General features: G+C 43.9%; 1 protein-coding gene across 3 annotated transcripts in view; it reads right to left on the reverse strand.

Annotated features, from left to right (window-relative positions):
- The window catches only part of MOB3B (MOB kinase activator 3B), a 238870-nt gene that overhangs the window by 144108 nt on the left and 77258 nt on the right, over positions 1-17504 (reverse strand). For all 3 annotated transcript variants that reach the window (XR_009564354.1, XR_009564355.1, XM_030830344.2), the window contains exon 2: positions 15649-16265. Coding sequence is in view for 1 of the 3 variants with exons in the window: in XM_030830344.2 (XP_030686204.1) it covers positions 15649-16066 (418 nt within the window). In the remaining 2 variants the exon portion in view is untranslated. The remainder of the gene's footprint in view (positions 1-15648; positions 16266-17504) is intronic.

Consider the following 17504-nt stretch of genomic DNA (forward strand, 5'->3'; position numbering starts at 1 on the left):
AAAAATAAAATTGTTTTGCTGTTCAAAAATCTGACTTGATTTGGGGTTATTACATAATTAAAAAGGTATATGTTGACTTTAGTCCTTTTTGGTGAGTTTCAAGTCCTCACCTCCAGCAAGGGGACAAGTCTCTCATTTTACTGGACATTAGCCAGTTAAGGGGCCATAACTCTTATCAAGTCTGTTTATTTATTAACATGAGATCTATTTATTTACTAATCATTGATGAATATGATCCGTTTGATGGACACTTAAAAAGAAAAAAAAACCAGTAGGCTCATTTCTGATAAACATCTCCCTTCAACGGCTACAAAGTACGTAATATTGTCACCAGAGCCTTCCTTCTGAAATTCACCGATGCATCTGACATTTGTCACACTCATTATTTATGAGCAGTGATCTATGCAATAGAAGTGAGAGTCATCCTTAGGGACACACCTGCCAGTCTTATATTTGAAACTGCTTCTCTCCAAGGAAAAAGAAGATTTCTGTTTTCTTATGTCATTAAAAAAAAATGTATTGAGGTAGTTTTAGTCTGGAGCCTTCTTAAAGCGTGGGATAATGACTCTGCTAAATCCTACTGGAAATAAAAACACATCTAGAAGCTATGGAAGAACAGAAGTCACAAGGCTGTTTCTTAAATTAAGGAGATGGCCTGCTGGACCAGATGAATAGGGGCCTCTTGATAAGATGAAAGATATACCAGATGCATTCTCCTTTTCTTATTTAGTTGCAACACCATTAAGACATGGTGATGCAAGTCAGTTTACCTTTTAGAAGCCACATCCATAGACAGCAGTTAGCAGTAACCGTGTACAGAGCCAAGAGCACTGAAAATTCTTTTAAGTTGGTGCTTTTAAGGCACCGACTCTTAGCCCCTCAGCCTTCTGACGCCACTTCAGCTTGGGCAAAGGAGCAGGCCATTAACCTTAGAAAACACCTAAGCAGTAAGTTCAGGGCATTAGTGACTAGAAGGGAATGGGATTCAAAGCCCTCTTCCTGCTGGAGTCTGGGAGCCCTCACTTGCTCCCTGCTAAAAGCCTCCCAGCCGGAGGCTGCAGCTGCAGAACTTGTGCTGCTGCGTTGGTGGGAGGAGGCCCTCTTCAGTGGCAGGAGGTTGAGGAGCCCTGATAGACCCACGGAGACGAGGCAGGTGCTTGAGGCAAACTCAGGAGGAGGTAACCCAGGGAGCCCTGGCAGATGGCAGGGTGCTGGGGCAAGAGGGGGACTGCAAGAGGAATTAGGGGCTGGCAAATGGTCTGCATGGAAGGGGCTAGGATCAAATAGTGGGGACCCGGTTCCTGGTCTGGACACCAGAAGTAAGACTCTAATACGGCACAGCTGGGAGACAACGTGGGACACCAGTTTACAAATATTGGGATACCAGGTAGAGCCCTAGGTAAGAATCCACTTCCCAGTCTTGGAATTCGGGGTATGGGGTTGGCCCAATAAATAATACTGGGAGAGTCCATCTTGCCACTAAAACCTGTGAAGAAGGTCAGAGCCTCTGGTGGGTACGAGCCTGTGGATGGGGTTAAACGCTCCAGCTGTGGGAGCAGAGCACTCTGAGGGGTGTGGAGGGGCCCCCAGGGGGCAGGCACAAGGACCAGGCAGGTCAGTCTTTGTATCCCACCCCTTAATACAGTACTTGGAATAGGCAGATGCTTAATAAGTAGTTATTGCATTATAACCCTGAACCTAGTTCTGAAACGTAGCTTTTTCAAGAAACTCATCCTTATGGATCTATTTATTGGGTCATTAAAAAGGTTCACTTTGGGGCTTCCCTGGTGGCGCAGTGGTTGAGAGTCCGCCTGCCAATGCAGGGGACACGGGTTCGTGCCCCGGTCCGGGAAGATCCCACATGCCGCAGAGCGGCTGGGCCTGTGAGCCATGGCCGCTGAGCCTGCGCGTCCGGAGCCTGTGCTCTGCAACGGGAGAGGCCACAACAGTGAGAGGCCCGCGTACCACAAAAAAAAAAGGTTCACTTTGATAACATCCCCTTTTCAAACTGTCCTGGAAAAGGTGACACTGTTTTATCTGAAAAACTTGAGCCCCACATTTGGCCGTATTTCTCGCGAGCCGACAGTGCCCCATGGGCCTTCCTCAAAGGCCAGCTGCTGGGGAACACGGCGGGGAAGAGGTGAAATGTACACCTGTGGCACCTGAAACAACATTGAGCGCAGTCAACCCTGTGAGTCATCACAGACTGATAAGGGCAGCCAGATTCCATGACTATTTTAAGAGTCAACATGTTTTACAGCTAAAGCAATTTCATGGGCCCCAAAGTGTCAACTGTCTGAGGGATGGCAGAGAAACCATGGCTGAAAAGTCCACCCCTGCAGCAAGTCCAGAAACCTGCCTCTGACCCTGCCTGTCGAGGGCTCAGGGCCTCCAGGGTCCTAATTTCTGAGAGCCTCAATCACTTACTGGTACGTGCAGCTTCTCATATGGGAGAAAAAACATAGTAACTACTATGCAGAAATACAGTATTGACAATATTGTTAGTAATCATGTTAGCTGATATTAATCAAACGTTTTCGACATGCCGAGCCCCATGTATTACTGAGTCCTCACAGCAACCTTATGACCTAGGTCTCGTGGTGTTACAGGAGAGAAATAGGGTTAACAGACCAAGGAGTGGAAAGGGAAGGCAGTAAAAAGGGTCAGAGGGACTGCACACTGGACTGAAAGGTAGAAGTTGAAGACAATTATATTGTTCTGCTCATTTTCTCAATGTGGAACCCTAGGGCATTATAGGTAGCTAGCAGGCATACCCTCATATTCTTTTATTTTTTCCTTCTTTTCTTCCTAACCAGTGAGATTTTCACCTTGGGCACACACACACACACAATCAGTCCTCACTACACACATGAAAATTATTGAACCACCTTATCTGTCTCACCTTATTTCTTTTTTTTTTGGCTACGCATGGGCTTTCTCTAATTGTGGCGAGCAGGGGCTACTCTTCATTGCAGTGCATGGGCTTCTCATTGTGGTGGCTTCTCTTGTTGCGGAGCACAGGCTCTAGGTGCGTGGGCTTCAGTAGTTGTGGCACGCAGGCTCCGTAGCTGTGGCTCGCAGGCTCTAGAGCGCAGGCTCAGTATTTGTGGTGCATGGGCCTAGTTACTCTGGGGCATGTGGGATCTTCCCGGACCATGGGCTCAAACCCATGTCCCCTGCATTGGCAGGCGGATTCTTAACCACTGCGCCACCAGGGAAGTCCCTGTCTCACCTCATTAATGGGAGCGTTTGTCCCAGTGACAGTCTCCCTAGTTTCAGCAGACCATGAGTCAAACCCACATATTTAAGGCACAATGAGAAAGGAACAAAGCCATGACTTGAAATATCTTATTTCATCCAGGCAGGATTTCTTCTGCAAAGGTCTCATGCATTGGTGTCATACAGAAGTCAAACGTTTTCCTTCTTCCAATTTATCCTTTCGTTTTTCTCCTCTCTCACTCAGTCTTTGAATATATTTCTGTCTTCGTGTTTATGCAAAGACATGCATGCACATGCCTAGAATGTGATATCTCAGAGGTCCCTGGTGTAGGGAAAAAACACAGTGGAGTCAGAAAGACTTGCTACAGGTCTTTATAAGCTATATGAACTGGGCCTCTCTGAGACTCAGTTTCCTCCTTTGGAAAAGAGGTAAAAAACACCTTTCTAAAGTGGTTGTAATGCACCTAACATATTATAGATACTCAGTAAATGGTAGACATCATTATTACATCAACTGCATAATATCAAAGCAGGATACGATATAATTTGCTCAGAAAGGCAGGTATGAGATTTGCCTCTGACAATCAGCAATAAAAACACATTTCATTTGGCCTAAGATGTTGTATAAACCCCATTCAAAAACTAGTCTGTCCACGGAGGGTAATTATATCTGTCCATTGGGGGTCGAAGCAATGTGGCCATGTCCATCTAAAGCTGACGGGTGGTCATCTCCATCAGTGTCCCTTGTCATGGAGCTCAGTTAATGCTGAATTCAATTATTCACACTGATGGAAAGAGCAGAATCACAGATAATCGAAAAGAGCAACTACTGTCTAAATCATTCATTTGCTTTCTTTTTCGTAACAGCTACCTTACATTATTACTTAGATCTTGGCTAATGTCAGCATTCTATAAGAATATGTATCAGGTGATGGTGAAAAGAAACTCATAACCTCTGTCACCCAGACAGAAAGCTCTCCTTAACTTAAATAGTACCGCATAAAATTTGCAAGGTAACTGGTGGTGGTCTACCACCTTGTATTGTATAGCACAATAATTATATCACAGCAATTCCACTCAAATTTTAAAATACTTCCTATGTACACATCAAGGACCACCAGTTAAGTCTAGTCTAGTCTGAACTAGCTCATTAGGTTAGTGTGGTCACAGTGTTAAGGAAATCAGAGGGTGCGTTTTTTTTTTCAGAGACTAATTACCATCTTTCTTTTGGTGGTCCTACAAAAGTCTGTGACAGGGCGCCTGCATGACTCTGAACACTAAGGTGAAAAGCCATCAGTACTGCTGGGTAAATGCCACAGAGACATGTGTCCTACCGATCAATGTGCCCTAAGAATCATCTTGTCTAACTGTCTTATGCTATCACAATGTCACCAATGATACAATCATGATACAATGCTGTACAAGGGACACTGTGAAACCCTCAATGCAATCTTAATTTGTGTTCATTCAACCAAAATCGTCAAATGCCTACTAGGTACAAAGGACTGGCCTCCTCATTGCTTTACCTACAACAGTGGTTCTCAAAGGATTGTATGCGTCCCTGGGGGTCCTTTCACAGGTACACAAAGTCCTCCCCTTCCCAACTACATATCTGTGCAAAGCTGGACTTGAACCATAGATTGAAATGCAGAAGCAGATAAGAGAGTCCAATTGTTTTCTATGAACTTAGACATTAAAGAGATTTGCAGGGACTTCCCTGGCGGCTCAGTGGTTAAGAATCCACCTGCCAGTGCAGGGGACACGGGTTCGAGCCCTGGTCTGGGAAGATCCCACGTGCCGCGGAGCAACTAGGCCCATATGCCACAACCACCGAGCCCACATGTCATAACTACTGAAGCCCACGTGCCTAGAGCCTGTGCTCCGCAACAAGAGAAGCCACCATGATGAGAAGCTCTTGCACCGCAACGAAGAGCAGTCCCCGCTCACCGCGACTAGAGAAAGCCCGCACGCAGCAATGAAGACCCAACGCAGCCAAAAACACAAATTAATTAATTTTAAAAATAAATAAATAAATAAAGAGATTTGCAAAAAGTAAAACAATGCCACTCTTCTTACTCATTTTTTTGTTTGTTTTGGGAAACAGTTATTTCTCATTAAAATGTTATTTATGTTAATATGTGGTGCATTTATCATTTTTTAATGAATTAATAAATATTTTAAAACTTCCCTAGTTTTAATTTCTAATATGATAACAATTGATAGCTATAACCCACATAAAACAAAAGATCTTTAGAATTTTCAATAATGTTTAAGAGTATGAAGGAGTTCAAAGGCCAAAAAAATTTGAGGCCACTATTCTACATCTATCTTACTTAAATCTTACAGCATCCCAATTCCCTTTCCCAACGTTGTCTTTACAGAACTCATCACTACCTAAAATTATTTCATACGTTTGTTATTTATCTGTTTTCTCCATATGCCAGTCATTCACTTATTTGCTCTCAGATCCATTCCCTACATAGGTTTCCCAGGCCCCTTTACCCCGGCAGGAGACTGGAGGAGGGAAGCAGACACCCAGGTATTTCTCCCATGGTCCTCCTGGCCTCCAGCAGTGCTGCATCTTCTCCTTGGTTCCAATTCTGCTGAACAGGCCACGCTCCCAGCTCCTGCGGCACAGCCCCAGCTCCCAGGTGCTAGTCATCTCCTCCCCTCACTTGGTCTGTCCAATCCTAGGGAGTAGGAGCTTGCAGCTCTTGTGATTACACTGGTACCTCACCATCCCACTTTGACATTTCAGCTCTCCCCACACTTTGGGGAAAGGAACTTACCTCAGTTTCTTCATTTGAAAATAGGGAAAATGATAATGTCGACTGGGGCTGCTTTGCGGATTAGAAATAACATACACACAGGGAATGCCCTCAGAGTCCAGTGGTTAGGAATCGGTGCTTTCACTTCCAGGGCCCAGGTTCAGTCCCTGGTCGGGGAACTAAGATCCCGCAAGCTGCACAGTGCGGCCAAAAAAAAAGAAAAACACATAAAAGACCTCGCATGCTGTTGGGCCCAGAATAGGTAATAAACGTTAGCTAATGTTATTATTATTACTGTACTTAAACTTCGGAATTACTGCCTGACATAAAATATGGAATCTGTTGATCTCAGCGAGGTATTCAAGTCTTGATTATTAACTGGCATTCTAATGGATGTGAAAGATTATTCTTTTTCCAAGATAACTACTGTAATTATGACATGATCAATAGCTTTTCTCAATTTTTATTCCAGTTGGAAAAGAAATTTACAGCGAATACTGCAGGAGAAATTCTCCTATGTCATGAAGCATTACAAACTGCAATAAATCAGTGGTCTTCCCTTTTTATATCACCATGAAAAGTAATAAAGCCCAAATGTATTCAGCACTTAATTCTCGACCAGGAACTCACTAAGAGCCTTGTGTGCATTATGACACTTAATTCTCACAACATTACAAAGTGGGTATAACTATTAATACCCCTACTTTCCACATGAGGAGACAGGCTCAGAGAGGGTCAGGGCTTCCCAAGGTCCCAAAGCCATGAGAGGAACAGATTTGAACCCAGGCTGATGATGAAACCTTACCTGTATACTATTTTTAGAAAGCAAAATAAAGCCATCATAACACAGTCCATGTGTTATGACAGTTACTGCTCACAGGGACTCTGGTACATATCATTAACATATTTGCTCACACTTCTTTTCAAAGACACAGAAAGACAGATGCCCTCAGCTGTAGGCTTGCCCCCACCCCCCACTTCGGGATGGTGAAATATGAATGGTTTATCTGAAGGCTGAAACTCGTAAATCCCCAACGTTCAACAACTTTCTTCCCTCTGTTCCTGGAGGCCATGGTAGGATTCCCTGGCTGGGCCAGGCGACCAAGAAATGTTGAAGGAGGTCACCCACAAGTAATTCTTGGTGGTCCTAAGATGCTGAGGTTCCACTGTACTGCCACACCAGGCATTAGGGCTCTCTCACTTCAGCTGGCCCAGAAACCAGGCAGGAGCCAGCTGTTGCTGGCAGAATCCCGGGGGTGACGGCAGAATGAACGCTTGACTATCAACTGGAGATTCTCCCTTAATTCACCACTGCTCTCCAGCCCTAGGATCCCGGGCCAGACAATATAGAAACACTGAAAACCTATTGCTTAATGTGAAGAATGTTTCCTTTCCCTGAGAGAGAACTAACAACTCCAGTTCGTCTCTCCATGAAGACAAACATTTTAACTTCCAAAGGCCTGCTCTAAAGATCAATTAGACATATCGCTAAGGAGGTATTCACACACTAAAAGGATTCTTTGCCAAGCTGTCTTTAAAATTCTCTCTGAGAAATGAAAATATCAGCCAAATGACAGAAATTCAACTGCCTCACAATTTTCAGGAAGCTTCTGTTCTGTAATATGAACTATACAGCATGAGTCAATCAATTTACACTTACGTAGTAGTAATTAGTTCACCATGTGTCTACTTGATGCAGAGCGTTATGCTGGGTGCTGCACCCTGTAGCAGAAACAAGAAGGTGGGATTGGCTTTGTGCAGGCCTCATATGCTATTCATGTGAACATCTTCTCAAGTTCCATCCGGGACCCACCTGGTTCCAGCCGTCAAGGCCAAGCTAAACATCCCATGAATGCTTACTATTTCTTCTAAAGGTTCCATAAGATATAGCAGAAGATGAAGGGCATGTGAATCGACTCCACAGCCAAATACTTGAAAGAAGTATGGGTTTTCATCCTACCTTCTTTCCTTTCTTACCTTAATTCACCTGACGAGTCTAATTCATCACACTGATACCATGTGATACTGAGGGGATAACATCGAAAGCATACCTAGTCTCTGTCTCAACACTGTGCTAAGTATTTTAAATGTAGCACGTTATTTAATTATCTCAACAGTCCTATGAAGTAGATCCTTTTATATGCATTGTACAGATGAGCAAACGGGCCCAGAGAGTGAAAATTTTCTACTAAAAGTTGATAACTGGGATTCAAACTCAGGTCTAACAGAGACTAATGCTTTTGATCCTTTTTACCAACACCCCACCTTCCCAAACTGGCTCATCTTCCCACAGCATCCATTTCACCAGAAGACTTAAGAGAAAGACATGATTACATGAAGGAAAACATGGATAGAATTATCATTCAGAATATGAATTTAGCATGAGTTTTTTAAAGATGAAACACCAAAACGTTCTTATATGCAGAGGCCTTAACAGATACTACATGTCCTAAAACCTACAAAGGTCTTTTAAAAGAAAAGCTTGAGATTCACTCTCCACACGTGGAGATCTAGGGCAGGACAAAAACTCAACCTCTCTTCAAAATGACACTGTTTAAGGGTACCTTCTCTATCTAGAGGAGAGGCAGAGACTGGTGGGGAGGGCAGAGAGAGAAGGCCTCTGGTGTCAGGGCCGTGCTGATACGCCCTACTCAGATAAACAAAAACCTGTGCTCTTTAAATGTCAGCTGGCACGTCAGTGATAATCCAGCGTGCTCTTGGGCATCTCATCCTCACTTCAAGTGGCTTATGCAACTGTTCCTTCCAACTCCATGTCTGTTCTGGACAACAGTTCTGGTTAACTCATTTTTCTCCATCCCACTGCATTGCCGGATGCGTTTCCACATCCCCTAAGGCTTAGGTGCTGAGCTGGCTTGCCTATCCACGCAGCACTGACCTCCGCAAGGCAGCCTTCGTTGACTAAGGTAGGGCACCATGTCCACAAGCACCAACCGAGAGAAAGCAGCATATACCCCCCAACCCCCATTACAGCCTTTATTTTTCATCTCTGTTTTCCACTGAGTATCATATATCCCAGTTCCCTTCCCAGCTGATGCTGAGATGTAACGACTTGTCATTTGAGATATGGCTCATTAAAATTACACAGCACGAGTAATGGAGACCTCAGTGCAGGTGGGGACAGCAGGTAACTAGCCTTAACTTACAGGGCAGTCTCTAGGCCCTCTGGGCTCCCCTCTCCACTCCTTTTCTCTACTGCTTCTTAGCACACTGGTGGCCCTCACCATTTTCCAGAGGGATCTCTTGGGATTTGTTGAGTGGGGTGGTTATTTACCAGTGTTCTTATTAACTCAGCCACCAAGTCACTGCAGTATTGGGTTAACAAGGTGGAAGTAGGGGACTGTGTCCCTCCACAAGACCATCAATTCGCCGGCGGCCAGCGGGGCTGAGGAAGAGTGGAGTCAGCTGTTTCTGCATGGTTTCCATGAATAGACAACTGAACACACTAGGGTAGCATCAGAATCTAGAGAAGGCAAGTTCTTACCGCGAGCAGAACTTTAAGAGTTCCCATCAGTAAGGACCCAGTTTGCATCGGATGCACCGCCCTGTCTGTTTTCACATCCTTCCCTGTGAATGCTGGGTTTATCGTAGGACATTTCCTAAAGAAGATTTAACATGTGATGCAACAGGTAGGGGTAAATCAAGGGTATTGTTGATTCTGAGCTAAGAACATCACAGACACAAGATGTTGGAGTAGCTGAGAGCACAGCCTGTAGAGTTGGGCTACTTTGGGTCTGAACCCTAGCTCTGCTTGTGTGACCCTAGGCACGTTACTTCATCTTTTTCATCTGCGAAATGGACCTCATAATACCTGCCTTACGGGGTTATTTTACAGATTAAACGATATGATGCAGGTAAAGCGTGGAGGGTAGTATGTATTCAGAAAATTGTAGCTTTATTATGATGCCTTCCCAACGAGTAAATTCTTAGGGGGCCAGTTTATCAGATCCCAAAGGCAAAACATGTTTCCAGAGTCTTAGAAAAACTTGCCAGTTCAAAAGGCGATCTTGGAGGCTTCATTCCTGGGCACTGAGAACTATTTCCCCAACCTCTTGAGAGGTCAAATCCAGGGCAGCTCACCCAGCACTGATTTTAATGAATGGCTTGTGTCAGATGTGACTAGTAAGCTATCTCCCCTCTTCCCCAGCTAACCTGCACCCAGTCTCTGCTGAGGTTTGCCGGACTGACACTGGACGTGGGCACGTTCAGTACTCAGTCTTCTGAAAACCAAGCAAAACGATCCTTCCTAGTAGCTTTCTGTCCAAAGGGTTAAGTGTTCATCCCTGACACCAGGAGTTGGTCTAGCTCCTAGAGAAACTCTGAAATTTCCCAAAGTCTTGGAAGGTATTTATGACCCCCATCAGAGAGCAATTCAGCAACGATTTTTTAAAAATCATGTTGATTCTCTTACAATGTGTCTTGCTTTTTTCTGGGGATACCGTTCAGAAATCATCTAGTGGGATCCAAGAGTTTTGGTTGACAGTTAAGTAGAAACGTATGCAGAGAGAGAGGCAGCTGACACGCATTTGCTTTTTAGCTCCTCTTATAGGGGCTTATGGCTCTGGGCTGGGTGTTTTTACTCACACTGCCTCATTTAATCTTTACAACAGTCCTGTGAGATCAGGATCTTTACACAGAGAAACGCAAGCTCAGAGGTTACGTGTTTACCAATGTCACACAGTATCTTGTAATAGCTGAGCTAGTCTCTGTCTACAAGCCCAGGGCTAGTCCTACCACACTGTAAATATATTTTGTTGACATACATGCTGTCTTACCAGTGTTACATAGATTTATATAAAAATAAAAAACCAGGAGGGAGACAATAGAAAAAAAAAGTTAAAATTTAAAGGCTAATTATAGACTCGGTTCCCCAACATCCCATGTCTGAAAAGCTCATCCCTATGGACATTTTTATAGCCTTATGTTTCCTGCCACAATATTTTGAGAGGATGAAACTCAGCTGTAGTCTCATGGACACACTCCTCAGGCATTTCAGGGGTGATTATTTAAAATAGGGGCAGGGCTTCCCTGGTGGCCCAGTGGTTAAGAATCCGCCTGCCAATGCAGGGGACAAGGGTTCAAGCCCTGGTCCGGGAAGATCCTACATGCTGCAGAGCAACTAAGCCCGTGCGCCACAACTACTGAGCCTGCACTCTAGAGCCCGCGAGCCACAACTACTGAAGCCCACGTGCCACAACTACTGAAGCCCATGCCCCTAGAGCCCGTGCTCCACAACAAGAGAAGCCACCGCAATGAGAAGCATGCGTACCACAACGAAGAGTAGCCCCCGCTCACCGCAACTAGAGAAAGCCCACGTACAGCAACGAAGACCCAACACAGCCAAAAATAAATAAATAAATAAATTTATTTTAAAAAAGAATCTTATTTAAAAAAAATAATAAAATAGGGACAAACAGAAACAAAGAAAAGAATCAGTTCTTTAAAATTTATACCGAAAATCAGCTTTTCTGAATTTTTTCCCACCCTAGACAACCTCCTAAAACCATGATCGAGAAGCCTTTCACCACATGAAGGAAATTTGCAGAATACCGATTCATGCTATAAATGGTAGTGGGTGACAAGGGCATAGATTTTTGGCCACTTGAGCTCAAACCCTGACTTCTAAATGACTGATTAGCTGTACAACCTTGGGAAACGCTTTGCTTGTTTAAATGTCAGCTTCCTAACTGGTAAAATGGCATATTTAATTCATTCAGTTATTATAAGAATTAAGAAAGATTAACAGTAGCATGTATAGCGCCTGGCACTTAGCAAACTCAATACATGTGAGTTCCCTCCTGGCTTCTCTCCCTTCCTTTGCTTCCTCTGCTTGCTCTCCCCTTCCCTGACACCCATTTATTCTAAAACCATAGAGGTAGGTGAGATCATGTCATTATTTTTTAAATTCCTCCTGCTCAAAGACTTTTTAAAAACATGAGTTGGAGGAGCGCTAAGTTTTCCACTCCTTTTTTTCTGTCAGATGTGAGATTTAAGTCCTATTATATAACAGAAAAACAGGGAACCTGGGGGCTAGAACATAAAAATTATTGTAATTAGACAGGCAATGGAATTTGAAAAAGTGGGTGGCTGTGCTTTCTATTTTTCAAACGTTACCTCTAAAAGTGGCTAAAGAGATACAATCAAAGAGGAGGTGGCCCTTGCTTCTGAAGTTACTGCTGTCTTGGGAGCTTTTGCAGGAACATCTGTTGGCTTTTTAACAAAGGAAGCTGGGAAGGATCAAGGGAGACTGGAGGAGACTCTGGTTCACGAGGGAGCCACATCTGTTTGGTATTCTCCCAACTGAGAAGGCTCGACTTCTGAAATAGCCCGGGTATCTGAGTTAAACCAGAATCCAGAAACAGATGAAAGTTTTTCTTTCCTCCATGTTTCAATGGTAGAGATCAACAGCTGTTTATATCCTTTAATACCTAACTAAGGGTGAAGCCTTCACATCTGTCTGTATTTTCCGGTTCTAGTTCCTCGGATCACAGTGGGGAGGAGGGGAAGTTTCAAACCCTCTCAATTCCCAGGCAAGAAGACAGAAATATGCCCAGGATTCAACGCCGTAATGTGAAACAGAACTCCCCAATTTCTCATCCACCCAGGGTCTGCTGTTGGCTGGGAATTCCTCTTTTACTTTATCCTGACAGACATCTTGATCATTTCCATGATAATGACTCATGGCAGCACGAAGATCAAAAAGAAGGAAAGTAGGCTGGAATCAGGGGGAGGAAGAAGAGGAGGAAATGAATTCTCATAGAGAAAGCGGCTCCTACAAGGCAAGTTCTTGCAAAGACAGCAACAGTATTATTGTCTGAGGACGAATAGCAGAGGTGAGCAGGATACGAATGAAGACCCTCAGGGTGATGGTGGATGGTGGTGGTTTTTACTGACCCCTAACATTTTAACCTTGGAAAAGTTAAACAGACAAAATTAAACCCTGTGGAAGGCAAGGTATGGGAAATACCCAGGAATGGTGATAAAGAGATTCAGAGACATTTGTTTAACTTCACTTTGATCACCAGCACCATACACTTTATAAAGATTATTTTTCCATCCATCCATCCATCCAACACCAGGCACCAGGACTGGACTTAGTGCTGGGATATTCAAATGCATAAGACATATTTTATAATTTGAAGGAGTTTATATTCTAAAAGATGACAGTCTTCACAGAGGAGATGGTATAAAGTTCATTTTTTAAAAAAAATTTTTGGTCATGCCACACAGCATGTGGGATCTTAGTTCCCTAACCAGGGATCGAACTCGCGCCTCCTGCATTGGAAGCACGGAGCAGTCTTAACCACAGGACCACCAGGGAAGTCTGAGATGGTATAAAGCATGCATAAGAATTCACTAGAAGGGGCTTCCAAAGGAGAGAATGACATGGATAAAACCGGAGAGGTAAGAAACAAACTGTTCCTGGGGAGGATGAAAAGCATTCTGGGTGGTTACAATAAACAAGAGGGGTGGGAGGAGCTTACCAAAAGTACAGATTCTTAGGCCTCACCTAAGAGATTCTGATTTAGTTGTTGAGGGGGAGGACCAAGGAATCTGCATTTTGAGAAGAAGGTCCAAGTAATTCCGATACAAAGAAAAGTTTGACAACTCTATACAGATGAACATTTCCCAAAAGATGCTAATAGTGTTCCATTAAAAAAGAATAGAAGAAGAAGGTACCAGGTTCAAATTAAGATACACTACTTACTAACATATTCTTTTCTTGGAGATGTATAATGCACATTAGTATATTTAAAGTCCTGCAGTAAAGAAATCAATTTCACTCTGCATTTCCCAAATTTATTTTTCCATGGGAGAAAAAAGAAAATCACAGTGCACCTATTAAGAGCTCCCAAAACACTTTTGTACCGTGCGGCACAGATTGGGAAGAGCTGAAATAGAGGATTCTGATCAGGTGAGTGTTCCCCAAGCACACTGAATGCCTAAGGAAACCATCTAGAAAAAGAAAGCAAAGTCAATCGCTCTGGGGGATCTGGCGGCATGCAGTGATTTCCTCCAAGCAAAGTCTAAAATCACCTATGATGTTCTATTTTCCAGGGAGATGGCCAGAAGCTTCCTCACTCTTAAGTAACACACCAGGCTCTGTGATGTTATTTCTGGTCAGCAACTCTATGCGGTAACCACAACTGCCAGAGAGAACAGAAGTGCCCAGAGTTCAAAGCGTCAGAGAAACAGAAGGGGAAGGGCAGCAAGGAGGGATCCTTGCCCACATTTATTTACCTTTACTGCTGTCGTATGTTCTGCAGAGTCATTGGCAGTTGCTTGTAATGCTTTTGGAAAAGACAAATTCCTCCCAGCTCCAGAAGAAGCCTCTGACAGTCAATGAAAGTGCAAAAAGACATGAACCTAGGAAACTGCTACTCCTCCAAGGCGCCAATTATACAGCCAGGGGAGTTTCTGAAACCTTCCTTCTTCCTCATATGCTGGTGAGCCAACCAAGGGGGGTTGTGCTGCCATACACCCCAGTCCCTGCCCTAACAAGGGCAGCAGAAAGTATGTGAGGAAACTGGACAAGTCAACACGAGGATTCTGAGCAGATTGGTTTGTGTGCTGAATGTTTCAAGATGGACATACTGCCCTAATCAATTTATATACATTTTTTTTTTCTGGTATAAACATAATTACTTCCATACAGCCCACTTCAACTTTCCATATGCCACATGGGGACACACATGCCCCATCTAAAGGTGATTTCACCAATGTGTTTCAAACGCTTTTTTTTTTTAATACCCCGACTATCTCAGAGCTTTTCAATAATATTTTCCAGCAGCATAAGTATTTTTTCAACCATTCCACAAATAGTTCCTGAGTGCCTAAAAGGTTCCAGGGCACCATGCTAGGTATCACAGGTACATCAGTGCAAAGAAGAGAATGCTCACCCTTATTGAACCTAAGGCCCTAAAAACTGAATTCTGAATTCAACCTGCCAGGCTTGCAGATTCAATGATCAGCAGCATAAAGAAATATAAGAGATAGGAAAGGTCTGGTCTCTCCCCTTGAAGAATTTTATGGCTCAGAGCACAAAGCAAACAAAAGCATTTGCATTTCAGGTGTCCGGGTTGGTCTAGCAGCTACACGAGGGTCCAGAGTTAATAGTACAGACTGAAATTAATACCTATGATCAGGAGAGGGGAGAAAAGAATGCCAGGATCTTATTTGTCCAAAATGCTAACTGCCTGTTTGCTTGATTCCCAAACAAATCCACAGATTCTCACACTGGGATTTCTTACCCTGAGAGACGAGTACCAATAATTGCACCAGAGTTAATGTAACTAGCTAGTTAATTAGCTCCAAATTAAAAATTTTACCAGGAGCTCTGGGTGGGTTCGGAGTCTAATCCTAATGAAGCCAATAAGATCAAATCCAACTTTTCATCAAGCCAGTGTTTCCCACTATTTAGGTCTACAAAATAATTCTAAGTGGTCTACGAATGATTTTTTTTTTTCAATAAGGTCCTTAGATCCGGAAAAGGAAATTGCTGCTATGTGAGTGATGGAATTTAGGGAAACACTGATATAGGTGCTATCCGGCATTCAAAGGCAGTCCCAGAAGAAGCCCCTGCAAACCTTCCAAGCTTGGGTGGGAAGTGACAAAATAACCAGGAAGCTGGTCATGGACTTACCCACACACGTTGGAAATATGTCCTCATTGTTGATCTGGACTTCAATCCAATCCATGAGAAGGTTCATGTACTGGGGGGCTGGCAGTGCAGTCGGCTTCTTGTACTTGAGGTCATCCTGCCACCGATACTCGTATTTGGGGCCCCCTGACATCACAGGGCAGGTCCGCTCAGTGCAGAACTCACAGATGGTACCGTAGATGAGGTTGATCCGATTGAAGAAGTCCACCACGTGCACCGCCACCCAGTCGTTCTGGTCCTCCCCGCTGGGTAGCTGCACAGCTGCCCTCAGGTCCACGCCTGAGTTGAGGGATGCCTGAGCCCGTTTGTGGAGTTCAAACCTCTGCGTGCCAGGTTCAAATTTCCTCTTCGGCCGGAAGGTCTTGTCCTTGTTGAACACCTGCTTCAAGGCTATGGACATGGTCTTCTCCTTCTCTTCCTTCCCCCTGCAGGAAGCAAAAAGGCAACTGGGACTTTTCAATGAGAGATCACAACCCAACAGGGTTTTCCACTGCCAGCCCTCTGGCCCCAGTCTTGCGGTCTGCAGCTTTCAATCTCTTTTTAGACAGCCCCTTCCATCTTCCTCTTGAATGATTTCCAGGGGAACCTCATGTTTCTTCCTAAAGGCAGGAGAGAAAAGGGTCTCATTAGTGTCCCGTTTGCATTTAAGAAATGACAAAGGCTTAGACCTGACTTCCATCTCACTTCTGACTGTGCCCACTTCCATCCAGGTATAAGGACATGGAAGTGAAGCCAAACCCCTGAGAATCCGGATTGGTGATCAAATCATATGACCAAATAGCCAAAGGAGGAGAAGTATCACACCGTTTTTCTTCATGGCCTTGATCAAATCTCTGGAACTTTTCCCTGTGTGATCATAGTTTCAATGGACTGCTCCAAGGTGTTAAGGATGAGCATGTTAGTCAATGACACATCCCCATATGCTCCTTTTTAGAGCATCTGCCCCACCCTGCCACTTGCCCCTATTGAGTAAGCATAAGGACACTACCCCCATCCTCCTGGATACAGCTGATTGGAGCAGGGGTGGCTATCACACCCAGCAGGCTTCCCCGGGAATTTCGAATCAGGATCCAGCCTTTGTTAGGCTTTATCCCTGAGAAGTGATGAAAATTGGGTCTGCCTGACGCTATTTGCAATAGCCAAGACATGGAGACACGGAAACAACCTAAATGTCTATCGACAGATGAATGGATAAAGAAAATGTGATATATACATATACACATATATACAATGGAATATTACTCAGCCATAAAAAAGAATGAAATAATGCCATTTGCAGCAACATGGATGGACCTGGAGTTTATTGTACCAACGGAAGTCAGTCAGACAGAGAAAGACAAATACCATATGATATCACTTATATGTGGAATCTAAAATATGACACAAATGAACTTATTTACAAAACAGAAACAGACTCACAGACATAGACAGCAGACTTGTGGTTGCCAAGGGGGAGGAGGGATGGGATTGGGAGTTTGGGATTAACAAATGCAAACTATTATACATGTATAACTGAATCACTTTGCTGTACACCAGAAACTAATACAACATTGTAAATCAATGATACTTAAACAAATTTTTTACAAAATTGGGTCTGCTTGAGCCCTATTTGGACCATGTGTAATACAGTTGAGAAAGCTGGTCTGCAGAGAGGGGAGGGAGGAAAGGGGGAGGCGTTGAGGAGAAGAGGGGGAAGAAGTGAAGGAGGAAGAGGAGAGAAAGAAAGATGCCGTATGCACAGACAGAGAAACAGAGCCAAGGGCACAAGTGACCACAGGCAGAGGAAGACAAGAGAAAGAGAGACAGTGGGGAGAGAGTAGCTTCTTTTGTTCTTGATA

This window comes from Globicephala melas, chromosome 6, assembly GCF_963455315.2.
Source record: "Globicephala melas chromosome 6, mGloMel1.2, whole genome shotgun sequence".
Taxonomy (NCBI): Eukaryota; Metazoa; Chordata; class Mammalia; order Artiodactyla; family Delphinidae; genus Globicephala; species Globicephala melas.